At 44.1% G+C, this 13,309-nt stretch overlaps 1 protein-coding gene across 2 annotated transcripts in view; it reads right to left on the bottom strand.

Moving 5' to 3' along the window:
• The window catches only part of LOC110520610 (neuronal membrane glycoprotein M6-b), a 52,238-nt gene extending 39,304 nt beyond the window's left edge, over positions 1–12,934 (bottom strand). The window contains exon 1 of one of the 2 annotated variants that reach the window (XM_021598008.3): positions 12,737–12,934. In XM_021598008.3, the coding sequence (XP_021453683.1) occupies positions 12,737–12,740 (4 nt within the window). In that variant the 5' untranslated portion in view covers positions 12,741–12,934. The remainder of the gene's footprint in view (positions 1–12,736) is intronic. The other variant, XM_021598005.3, reaches the window with a different exon arrangement.
• Positions 12,935–13,309: the final 375 nt, after the last annotated feature.

Raw genomic sequence — 13,309 nt, 5'->3', positions numbered from 1 at the left:
AACCTCAGATACTTTTGTCTTACGGTTGTTTAGCAGCAGCGCTAAAGGAGGCTAGCACAAAGAGCTATCTGTGGAGCTGTTGAAAATGCTCTGTGGGCACCTAGCCAACAGGCTGGTCATCCAGACTCCTTCTTTAATGGTCCTCCTCCACCACACTACACCCCCACTCTCCCACTGTTCAAAATCAGCCTAATATATTCTCTCTCTCTCTCTCTCTCTCTCTCTCTCTGCCTCTCTGGCTCCCTGCAGATGACCTTGGAGGGGATTAGCTGGACGCTCTAAAACATTTGGACTCACTATAACTCTGCTGCTACCCTAATTGCCATCTACAGTCAAACAGTTCTCCTCTTTTCAAAAATGCCTACATAAAACTAAATTGGAAGGAAAACAGACGAAGGATCAACATGGGAGAAGTTCAAGCGATGGTTTTGAATAAGATCAGAAGACAATTAACAATATGGACTGAGCAATACAGACATCAACCATAGCATGTTGAAGTGTGCTGAATGTTAACTTGACCTATCCTTGATGGTACTGTAGCTCCCTGCTGACAGACAAATCACAACAAAGGTGCCTGGCAGTTATCTGTGTCAGGCACATGCTTTCAAATGGAAGGTGGTATATTAGGGCTCCTTCACACCCACTGGCTTCCTTAAGTTTTGTCTGCACAGATACAGTCAGGTCCATGTCCTACTCGAATGTCCTACTCTATTGCTCCCACGAGACACACATCCAAAGAAAGTAATCTTGTTAATTGTGTTAGCCCCATCTTCGCTGACACTATCACTAACCCCCATCTCACCCTCTGACCTACTGGCTAATTCCCTGGTTCTGGTGTAGAACTGTAGGGAGGGCTGGTCCTGGTCTAGAACTGTAGGGAGGGCTGGTCCTGGTCTAGAACTGTAGGGAGGGCTGGTCCTGGTCTAGAACTGTAGGGAGGGCTGGTCCTGGTCTAGTACTGTAGGGAGGGCTGGTCCTGGTCTAGTACTGTAGGGAGGGCTGGTCCTGGTCAAGTACTGTAGGGAGGGATGGTTCTGGTCCTGGTCTAGTACTGTAGGGAGGGCTGGTCCTCGTCTAGTACTGTAAGGAGGGCTGGTCCTGGTCATGGTCTAGTACTGTAGGGAGGGCTGGTCCTGGTCTAGTATCATAGGGAGGGCTAGTTCTGGTTCTGGTCTAGAACTGTAGGGAGGGCTGGTCCTGGTCTAGTACTGTAGGGAGGGCTGGTCCTGGTCAAGTACTGTAGGGAGGGATGGTTCTGGTCCTGGTCTAGTACTGTAGGGAGGGCTGGTCCTGGTCTAGTACTGTAGGGAGGGCTGGTCCTGATCTAGAACTGTAGGGAGGGCGGGTCCTGGTCTAGTACTGTAGGGAGGGATGGTCCTGGACCTGGTCTAGTACTGTAGGGAGGGCTGGTCCTGGTCTAGTATCATAGGGAGGGCTAGTTCTGGTCCTGGTCTAGTACTGAAGGGAGGGCTGGTCCTGGTCTAGTACTGTAGGGAGGGCTGGTCCTGGTCAAGTACTGTAGGGAGGGATGGTTCTGGTCCTGGTCTAGTACTGTAGGGAGGGCTGGTCCTCGTCTAGTACTGTAAGGAGGGCTGGTCCTGGTCATGGTCTAGTACTGTAGGGAGGGCTGGTCCTGGTCTAGTACTGTAGGGATGGCTAGTTCTGGTCTAGAACTGTAGGGAGGGCAGGTTCTGGTCTAGTACTGTAGGGAGGGCTGGTCCTGGTCTAGTTCTGTAGGGAGGGCTGGTCCTGGTCAAGTCCTGTAGGGAGGGATGGTTCTGGTCCTGGTCTAGTACTGTAGGGAGGGCTGGTCCTGGTCTAGTGCTGTAGGGAGGGCTGGTTATGGTCATGGTCTAGTACTGTAGGGAGGGCTGGTCCTGGTCTAGTACTGTAGGGAGGGCTGGTCCTGATCTAGAACTGTAGGGAGGGCGGGTCCTGGTCTAGTATCATAGGGAGGGCTAGTTCTGGTCCTGGTCTAGTACTGAAGGGAGGGCTGGTCCTGGTCTAGTACTGTAGGGAGGGCTGGTCCTGGTCTAGTATTGTAGGGAGGGCTGGTTCTGGTCCTGGTCTAGTACTGTGGGGAGGGCTGGTCCTGGCCTAGTACTGTAGAGAGGGCTGGTCCTGATCTAGTATTGTATGAAGGGATGGTCCTAGTCTAGTACTGTAGGGAGGGCTGGTCCTGGTCTAGTACTGTACGGAGGGATGGTCCTGGTCCTGGTCTAGTGTTGTAGGGAGGGCTGCTCCTGGTCTAGTACTGTAGGGAGGGATGGTCCTGGACTAGTACTGTAGGGAGGGCTGGTCCTGGTCTAGTACTGTAGGGAGGGCTGGTTCTGGTCCTGGTCTAGTACTGTAGGGAGGGCTGGTCCTGGTCTAGTACTGTAGAGAGGGCTGGTCCTGGTCCTGGTCTAATACTGTAGGGAGGGCTGGTCCTGGTCTAGTATTGTAGGAAGGGCTGGTCCAGGTCTAGTATTGTAAGGAGGGCTGGTCCTGGTCTAGTATTGTAGGGAGGGCTGGTCCTGGTCTAGTTCTGTAGGGAGGGATGGTCCTGGTCCTGGTCTAGTACTGTAGGGGGGGCTGGTTCTTGTCTAGTACTGTAAGGAGGGATGGTCATGATCTAGTATTGTAGGGAGGGCTGGTTCTGGTCTAGTACTGTAGGGGGGGTTGGTCCGGGTCTAGCATTGTAGGGAGGGCTGGTCCTGGTCTAGTACTGTAGGGAGGGATGGTCCTGGTCCTGGTCTAGTACTGTAGGGAGGGCTGATCCTGGTCTAGTACTGTAGGGAGGGCTGCCTACCTATGGCACTGTACTAGCTACGTATGGGGACTTTACTGCCTGCGTATGGGACTGTCCTGCCTACGTAATGGACTGTACTGCCTACGTATGGGACTGTACTGCCTACGTATGGGATTGTACCACCTACGTATGGGACTGTACCAGCTCCGACACTTGTCTTATATGGCAGGGCTTGCAAACTATTACAGACTACAAAGGGAAGCACAGCCTCGAGCTGCCCAATGACACGAGCCTACCAGACGAGCTAAGTCATTTCTATGCTCGCTTCGAGGCAAGCAACACTGAGGCATGCGTGAGAGCATCTGCTGTTCCGGACGACAGTGTGATCACGCACTCCGTAGCAAACGAGAGTAAGACCTTTAAATAGGTCAACATACACACGGCTGCGGGGCCAGACGGATTACCAGGACGTGTGCTCCGGGCATGTGCTGACCAACTGGCAGGTGTCTTCACTGACATTTTCAACATGTCCCTGATTGAGTCTGTAATACCAACATGTTTCATGCAGACCATCATAGCCCCTGTGCCCAAGAACACAAAGGCAACCTGCCTAAATGAATACAAACCTGTAGCACTCACGTCCGTAGCCATGAAGTGCTTTGAAAGGTTGGTAATGGCTCACATCAACACCATTATCCCAGAAACCCTAGACCCATTCCAATTTGCATACTGCCCAAACAGATCCACAGATGATGCAATCTCTATTGCACTCCACACTGCCCTTTCCCACCTGGACAAAAGGAACACTTATGTGAGAATGCTATTCATTGACTACAGCTCAGCGTTCAACACCTCCTTGACTACAGCTCAGACTAAACACCTCCCTCTGCAACTGGATCCTGGACTTCCTGACGGGCCGCACCCAGGTGGTGAGGGTAGGTAGCAACACACCTGCACGCTGATCCTCAACACTGGAGCCCCTCAGGGGTGTGTGCTCAGTCCCCTCCTGTACTCCCTGTTCACGACTGCATGGCCAGGCACGACTTCAACACCATCATTAAGTTTGCAGACGACACAACAGTGGTAGGCCTGATCCCCGACAACGATGAGACAGCCTATAGGGAGGAGGTCAGAGACCTGGCCGGGTGGTGCCAGAATAACAACCTATCCCTCAACGTAACCATGTTCAATAACAAAAACTCAACAACAGAAAAATCACACCGACAAGGTCTTCAGTATGACTGACCATGTTAAACGGAACAAGTGTTCAGCTCCTAGGAGGAGGAAGGCTGTAATCATTTACATATCCGGGACATTTTAAGTCTTTGATATTCCATCCTGTTTCCAGCACCATGTGGCAATGTGACAACTCTCTAACAAGGGTGAATTCTGGAGGTCAGAGCATTGAACCCCCCCCCCCCCTCCCCACTGTGGGATGGTGAATAGGCCCTTAATAAAAGCGAGGGGGAGGGGCCATGCTTGAGCAAGCATTCCCACTCAGGAACTTCTATTCCTATCATTTAATTTCACAATACACAACGGTCCTCTTTGTGACCGTAGGAGGACTTATTAAACTCAACAAATTAACATGAGTGCTTAGACAGAGCCACAATGTTGGCGGTGGGCAATCAACCAGCCACACTGAGGACAGAGAAGACAAGAGAGGTGTGGATGTGTGGAGAGAATGAGCAGTGAAGAGGAGAGAAGCAAAAGAAGAGGAGTAGAGAGACAGCAGGACAGGTGGGAAGGTGGAACAGGAAAAGAGAGAGGTGGGGAGAGAACGAGAAAGGGATAAAATAGCAGTGGTCTTTTGGTTGTACTAAGTGGTTTCACCATAGAGCAGCTCAGATAGTCTGAGAGGATTTGTGGGACTCATCTGCCGTTTAATTGACAAAGAAGATTGGTCAGATCCTCTGCCAAATAGAGAGAGCACCAGAAATCATTCATTGGATTACAAATAACTCATTAATATGGATATTAAGCGTATGTGACCCATGGCAGAAAGCTGGGAGTATGTCGCACGTAACTTCTTCACAGAAGAGGCATTTGAACATAACATTTTTTGTTTTTTCATCAAAATTATATATTTTTTTCTTCCAGAAATGCCTTATTGAACATGTAAACGTTCATGTGCCTTACTAACAAACTTTTATGTACTCTGTAAATATAAATAAAATGTGAAATCACGAAGGTGTTTAGACATTGAGAAAATACAGAATTATGCCTAGCCATGATTAGTTCAGATAACGAGGGGAACATTCACGAGGAAGACAGTCCATTCTGTAACTCAAGGCTTCCCTGTCAAATACCATTTACATCTATCCAGCTGGTAATTATGAAGCTAAATCTTTGCTAAATCTAGCTAGTTATCTTGTGTCTGCATTGCCATTTTTGACCTGGAAGCGGGCATTTTCTCCTGGGATTCAGGACAGAAAGCACACTTCCACTAACAATATATCATCGAAGATATATGTGAAAAACACCTTGAGGATTGGTTCTAAACAACGTTTGCCATGTTTCAGTCGATATTATGGAGTTAATTTTGAAAAAAGTTTGGTGTTTTGATGACTGGATTTTCATTTTTTTTTGGTAGCCAAACGTGACGCACCAAACGGAGCGATTTCTCCTAAACAAATAATCTTTCAGGAAAAACTGAACATTTGCTATCTAACAGTCTCCTCATTGAAAACATCTGAAGTTCTTCAAAGGTAAATGATTTTATTTGAATGCTTTTCTGGTTTTTGCGAAAATGTTGCCTGCTGAATGCAAACGCTAATGCTAACGCTAAATCCTACGCTAGCTAGCTACTGTTACACAAATGATTGTTTTCCTATGGTTGAGAAGCATATTTTGAAAATCTGAGATGACAGTGTTGTTAACAAAAGGCTAAGCTTGAGAGCTAGCATATTTATTTCATTTCATTTGCGATTTTCATGAATAGTTAACGTTGCGTTATGGTAATGAGCTTCAGGCTGTATTCACGATCCCGGATCCGGGATGGCTAAGTGCTGATGAGATGAGTGTGTCAAAGGCTTTAGAGGGTGTGGTCAAAGGCTTTAGAGGGTGTGGTCAAAGGCTTTAGAGGGTGTGGTCAAAGGCTTTAGAGGGTGTGGTCAAAGGCTTTAGAGAGTGTGAACAAAGCTAAAAGGGGGTAAACAAAGAACAACGTTGTAGCTGTTCAATGTGAAATGTTAGCTTAATTATACAACAAAAGGCTACTTAATTCTGCAAAAGGTTTGCCAAATGGGGTATCTTAGTGAGATAATGTTCAGAGAATCTATTTTGGCAATTTAGCGAAAGTATTAATTTTCTAAATATATGTTTCCCAGGTATTAATGTGGAGCAAGTGTGAAAATCACAGCAAAAAAAAATGTTTAAATGCCTTTTTCTCCCGAATGGGATTGTAAGTTTAGTAACTTTTAAAGCAGCATTACTTCTCCATGTTTCCTCCAACTGCAGGGTATGATATGCCATTTTGAAGCTCCGAGTTTCTACTTTTATGCAATGAAAAAACTAAATTTCAAATGTCGGAACATAAGACCGAAAAGAGACGGTTTGTCACATATTTAATTCAACTCATGAATGCCACTGAAAATGTCTAAATAATCTTTTTTTTTTTTAAACATGTTGGGCAGGCAAGAGGGGGCAATATTGTGATTAAGGAAACTTCATAAACAAATGGTTGAGTGACTGAGTAAATGTGTAATTATCCTTTGTAACATTGGTCGTACGCCGGTGGTGGAACGACATAGGTCACACATGTGAGAATTCCAGATATTTCAACAGCAAACAGGCACAACTGCATCTCTGCAGACTTCACACAAATATGCATTTTGAAGTTATTTATGAGCTGTCCCCAGTTCCTGTTTTCATCATCTGGAGTGGGCCTGGGACCAGCTGTGCTCTTCTAACAGGATTGGGTAAGTTACTTTCTAAATGTAATCCGTTAGAGTTACTAGTTACCTGTCCAAAATTGTAATCAGTAACGTAACTTTTGGATTACCCAAACTCAGTAATGTAATCTGATTACATTCAGTTACTTTTAGATTAATTTCCCCTTAAGAGGCATTAGAAGAAGACAAAATGTATGTTTACCAATTGAATGACATCTATTGCAGGATAAATCAGGGTTAAAGTTCACATGGCTGTCCGTATATGGATGTTATATTTTCATTCATGGGTTGTTTACGTAGGCTTCTTCTAACCCATCGCTGTCTACTACATATAACGATACGATTCAATTATATCTTTACATTAATATATCTAATTTATAAGTCCAAAAATCCATGTAGCAACTTCAGATTGCCCCTTTAAGTGTATCAAAAGTGTACAAGTTTGAGAATGTGTCCATTAGACCTATGGATATATATTTTTATATCAGCATGTATTAGATTGAGCAATAAAAGCCCCACTTATATTCAATAGGCTGGGATCCACACTATGCAGCTGTTATAAGAGTGCATTTTTCACTGGCTGTCCACTGGTTTCAAAAACAGTCATTGATAGGCAGCTTAAACTTATTGAATTCAACTATTATTGGGTTCAAATACACATCCTTTACATGTAACTCCCCTACCCTGCCTACACACACGACCTCTAACCGAGATCATCTTGAATCAACTAAAAGCATGGGAAACATTATCTCACCCTCTGTTATTGCTCAGGCATCGGTTGACAAGCCGTTGATTCAGAGAGTGAAAACACTCGCCCAGTGGCATGACGTTCACAGCTATGGAACATTTCCTCTCATTTCCTCTCATTTCCTCCCCTTTAATCTCCTTTCCTCTCATTTCCTTTAATTTTATCTCCTTTCCTCTCCTCTCATTTCCTCTCATTTCCTCCCCTTTCATCTCCTTTCCTCTCATTTCATCTCCTTTCCTCTCCTCTCATTTCCTCTCCTTTCCCTCTCCTTTCCTCTCCTCTCCCTCTCCTTTCCTCTCCTTTCCTCTCCTCTTTCTCCTTTCCTCTCCTCTCCTTTCCCTCTCATTTCCTCTCACTTCCCTTTCCTTTCCTCTCCTCTCCCTCTCCTTTCCTCTCCTCTCCTTTCCCTCTCATTTCCTCTCCTTTCCCTCTCATTTCCTCTCACTTCCCTTTCCTCTCCTCTCCCTCTCCTTTCCTCTCCTCTCCTCTCCCTCTCCTTTCCTCTCCTTTCCTCTCCTCTCATTTCCTCTCCTTTCCCTCTCATTTCCTCTCACTTACCTTTCCTTTCCTCTCCTCTCCCTCTCATTTCCTCTCCTCTCCCTCTCCTCTCCTTTCCTCTCCTTTCCTCTCCTCTCATTTCCTCTCCTTTCCTCTCCTCTCATTTCCTCTCCTCTCCTCTCCTCTCCTTTCCTCTCCTTTCCTCTCCTCTCATTTCCTCTCCTTTCCCTCTCATTTCCTCTCACTTACCTTTCCTTTCCTCTCCTCTCCCTCTCATTTCCTCTCCTCTCCCTCTCCTCTCCTTTCCCTCTCGTTTCCCCCACCTTTTCCCTTGTCCAGCTTAGAATACAGGGTCACTGTGTATATATATACATTTCTAAATGTAATCCGTTAGAGTTACTAGTTACCTGTCCAAAATTGTAATCAGTAACGTAACTTTTGGATTACCCAAACTCAGTAATGTAATCTGATTACATTCAGCTAGTTTTAGATTACATTCCCCTTAAGAGGCATTAGAAGAAGACAAAAATGTATTTTACCAATTGAATGACATCTATTGCAGGATAAATCAGGGTTAAAGTTCACATGGCTGGCCATACATGGATGTTATATTTTACTATATGGGTTGGTTATGTAGGCTTCTTCTAACCCATCGCTGTCTACTAGATATAATAATACAATTAAATTATATCTTTACATTAATATATCTAATTTATAAGTCCAAAAATCCATGTAGCAACTTCAGATTGCCCCTTTAAGTGTATCGAAAGTGTGCAAGTTTGAGAATGTGTCCATTAGACCTATGGATATATATTTTTATATCAGCATGTATTAGATTGAGCAATAAAAGCCCCATTTTTATTCCATAGGCTGGGATCCACACTATGCAGCTGTTATACGAGTGCATTTTTCACTGTCTGTCCACTGGTTTCAAAAACAGTCAGTGATAGGCAGCTTAATCCCCTCAATGTATGTTCCTCAGATATGTTTGGGAAAGACCGGTTCATTAGGCAGAGATGAACACGACGTATGTTCCTCAGATATGTTTGGGAAAGACCGGTTCATTAGGCAGAGATGAACACGACGTATGTTTAGTGTATCAGTGCAGTGAAGAATGCCGTTCTAAAATGACAGTCGATGGAGACATCAGCATTGGGATTGAGGGAGACGAGCAACGTTTCACACAAGTTGTCAAACATCACCAAGTTGTAGACCTTGAGTAATAGAGGCACACAAATCCGATGACAGACAACTGCACTCATTAGATGAGTCATGAAACGAGAGTTTCGAAATTGGGTTAGCAATCAAGTGAATATTTATCTCTTTCTCAGATTACAGTCATAAACAATGGAGCTCCGTTTAGATCTCGTAGTTTAACGCCAGTTGTGAATCACTCTTTCCAGAGAACTATTGTGTTGAGTGCTGGCTGTAAACAACAGAGAAAAACTGTTTTTTAAACTAAGGAGTTCAAGAGTTTCCATGCAGGATTTTTTTTCTTCTCTTTTTGGCTATCAATGTCTCACTCTAAAACTAACAGAGACGAGCTGTTCAGAGTCAAGTAAGTCCATAATTTGTTTTATTTGATTAGCCTTTACTCCTGCAGTCACAAGACATGTTAACCAGTATAAAATTCAAAACTCACAAGCCTATTAATTTCTCTTTCGTATTGACAATTGTCTCTATGAAAGAGAAATTGACAAGCTTGTGATTTTCCCCTTTTGGCATCTGCCACCTCTTTCCTTACAGAACCGCTATAAACCGGCGGTAGGTGCAGCAATGGCAGACAAATATTGATGCCACCTTTACTTTAAATAATGAAACAGCAAGTAGTCACTCCTAGGCCCCTGTATTGCAGATAAAAATGACTTTCTCAGCTGCTGTATATCATGAATGATCAGTTATCCTCTCTTTTTTAGATCATGATAATCTCCCGAGGGGCCATAGTTTAGATCATGCTAATTTCCCAAGGGGCCATAGTTTAGATCATGCTAATTTCCCAAGGGGCCATAGTTGAGTGCTGCATGATTTCACAAGCTACTACTCAGGGCTGTTGGCATGGAGGAGGTACATAGCAACGGAGGTCAATGCTAAGTGGGCAGGTGAAAGTCACCTGACTTTAGAGCTGAATATAAGTTTGCAGAACATTGGGAACATCTAACTCCATGCTGAATCAAGTCTCACTTTGGGCTTCACAGGCCCCAGTCAGAGCCAAGATCCAGATCCTCCCACATCCTCAGTATATCCACTGGTATAGTACATATTTAACACCATAGACGCATGAGAGAAACAGTGGGGAATGTTTTAAATGTGACACCACCTCCAGGAGAAAGAGATGAGGGAATCAAATATACTGTAGACAGTTGTCAGTTATCTACAGTCGGATCTCTGAGAAGTATCATCTGTTCTCCATGGCTTCAAGTCATCCTGTTTATTTTGGGGTGTAGTCACCAGTACATGCCTGCATTCCTGATTTAATCTACAGCAGAGTCTTCAGTGTGTTTTCCTACGAAGCATGGAAAACAACAAGTATCCCTGAACAACCGTAAGACATTCTTTACGCTGAAAGAAAACAGTTCAATCATCCAAACCACTTGAGAGATCCTTACACTTGTTTGCTACTTTTCAGTGGTCATGATAGTCATCAACACATTACAGGCTGCTAGCTCACTTCTTATTAGTGGTTCTCGTGGTGACAGAGTTATATGGATGGCACACACCGCACCGAAAGTCAGTCTGCCGTTTGTTCGGAGCAGTGTGTTTTAGGGTCCTCCCTGCCTGTGGACGTCTGACTGGCGACATTTTCGCACAAATCTACATGTAGAATCGGTTTGCACTCAGGTTGCAAATTACAGCTGGCACTCTGTTCAGAGGTGCTAAGTACCTTCGGCCGGCAAACGCTACCGGTGTGAACGCTACCGGTGTGAACGTTCACAGCTACCGGTGTGCCCGTGCTCAACCAATACCTCATTACAAGAAGACAATCAGCAATCACTACTACACTCAATGGAAGGTTGAAGTAGTTGAAGTGAATACAAATGGAATTACTCGTTCCCATGCCTCCTAGGGGACTTGTTGTCTTAAAGTCCTACTGAGAGGATTTGAATATGAACAGAGCCTGAGGCAGTGGACAATGCACATGGTCCGTTGTAATGCAGGCCAATATCCTCTTAGGGAGGGAGAGAGAGAGAGAGATACAGGATGAGGGGCTGCAATGTGTTATCTTACAGGGAGTCCGTCTACTCCGCAACTTTCAATTCAGTCAACTTCCCTCTGCATCAACAGCCACTGAAGTCACACACAAAGGAGCGGGGCCAAATTAGGAGCACAATGAGTCCACTGTGGGAGCTTCAGAGGAAATGAATGAATGCTGTTGATACACATTCTCACACTGTCAGTGTTTTCACCTCCCAGTCCCTCCATAGCCTCAGCTGCACCATTGAAAATCAACAGGAGAGCTCCAATCCATTTGGTTTTCTCAGAACCCATCTATCACTGTAAGAAGGAAGGTTCAGCTAACCCGGTAAAATACTATTGGTTACCACTGTGGTAGACTGAAAACAAAGCAACAAATTAGGCCTACCTTGGATAGGGTCAACAGTCTATTTCTGCATGAATGAGAATGATGCCACTCCTGTTAATGAAGGGCTGTGCATTATGATATTATGAACATAAAAGACTATGACTGTAGCTTTCCAGCTTAGACAACATGGGGGCGACTGAGAGTCCTCTATACTGTCTGTCCCATCTGGCACACAGTCTCTTACAGCCACAAAGCTCATAAGTCTGCTGGGAGCCTTTAAGAAGTATGTTTCTGAACCTGTGGCAATGGCGCCTAGCTAGCTCTCTCCTCCCAGGCATGCATCCCCAGGGTGGCTGGGAACACAGATGGACAACACTTGGGACTGAGTCAGAGAGCCCAGTGGGACACAGGAATTACACCCTAGTATAACTACTCCCAGTCCCAGTTCAGCCCTTCACATCGCATGGCACGACACAGTGTGACTTGCCCAGAGACTGAGACAAGGTGAAAATGATGGAGTCTATGGCCTCCAAGTTTGTTTTGATAACCAAATGACACATCATAATGGAGGTTTTTGTCTACAAACTAAAACTCATCCACTGTCTGCCCACATAACTCTGAAACGCATTAGTAACAGCTGTACTGAGTCGCATACACAGATGTCTTTAGCTGCAAAAAAACACCCTCAAATCATTCCATATGTCAGTCATCAATCTGACGCTCTTCTATAGGCTTATTGGAGAATGCATTTGTCTGACCAATCAATAAACAATATCATGTTTCCAATAACACCAATCTACACAGGAACATTCAAGTTGTCATTATAAACATGGATTTGTGATCAATAAGCCATTTAGTTAGAAGTTGAGAAACAAAAGAGCAGTATGTGGATTAATATATATATTGGAGTTGACAACCCAAGTCACTATCATATATATATATATATATATATATATATATATATATATATATATATATATATATATATATATATATATATCATATAAACTTATACTGATAGTGACTTGGGTTGTCAACTCCTGTTGGAACTACTCAGCCCATACCGAGCTGCGCTGACTGTATGGAAATCCTTTGAGATTGATCTCCCTCTTATCAAGTTGCACAAGTTGTTCAACTACTCTTTAATGCTGATAGCCTAGCAAACCCGGTCAGATCAAAATGAATTGGGTTGAAACGTATTGTAAACATGACAATTTAAGATGCGCTTTGCGCGGAGAAAGCTCAGTGGGGGGACCAAACAGAACAGGCATGGAACAAGTTGTCATTTTATAATGTAAGTTTTAACTCAAACAGAAAAAGGAATTAACATTTAAATAGAAACTTACCCATTTTTGTTTCCCAGTTTCTGAAGATGAGGTGTCTGTTGAAAGTTCAGCTAACGGGCGATGTTGCGTCCGGAGATGCACAGCGAACGCCAGACTAGTCCACTGAGTTGCTGCTGCGCGTCGTCCCGTTTGGAGACAGGCTGACTGACGTCACCACCAGAGGATTGGTGTGTAGGATTGATTAGTTTAGTTTATTAGGATCTCCATTAGCTACTGCACATGCATAAGCTACTCTTCCTAGGGTTCACATAAAACATTACTAGACAAGAACAATATAAGATATTACAAAACAAATAGATACAATATGAGTTATATATAGGAAAGACACCAAGAGACAACGAAAATACTATTTGCACACTATTCATATATATATATATATATATATTAATATCCTTGTATACAGTAGAGTTCAAATAGTTATTTAGAAAGAGTAGAGGATCTGTATTACAATATGTTTTTAGAGCCAGGACAGGACAGCACTATGTTCGCCCCTCTTCAGAGGACAGAGAAGTTTGTTGGTCATTCAACCCTGGATACTTTATCTTGGTTTATGGCCTTTTATCTGCTGGTCGA

This window comes from Oncorhynchus mykiss, chromosome 3 (assembly GCF_057628025.1).
Source record: "Oncorhynchus mykiss isolate SJ-2025 chromosome 3, ASM5762802v1, whole genome shotgun sequence".
NCBI classification, from domain to species: Eukaryota; Metazoa; Chordata; class Actinopteri; order Salmoniformes; family Salmonidae; genus Oncorhynchus; species Oncorhynchus mykiss.
The sequence above is the reverse complement of the archived record's forward strand: the minus strand, read 5'-3'. Positions and strand labels throughout refer to the sequence as shown.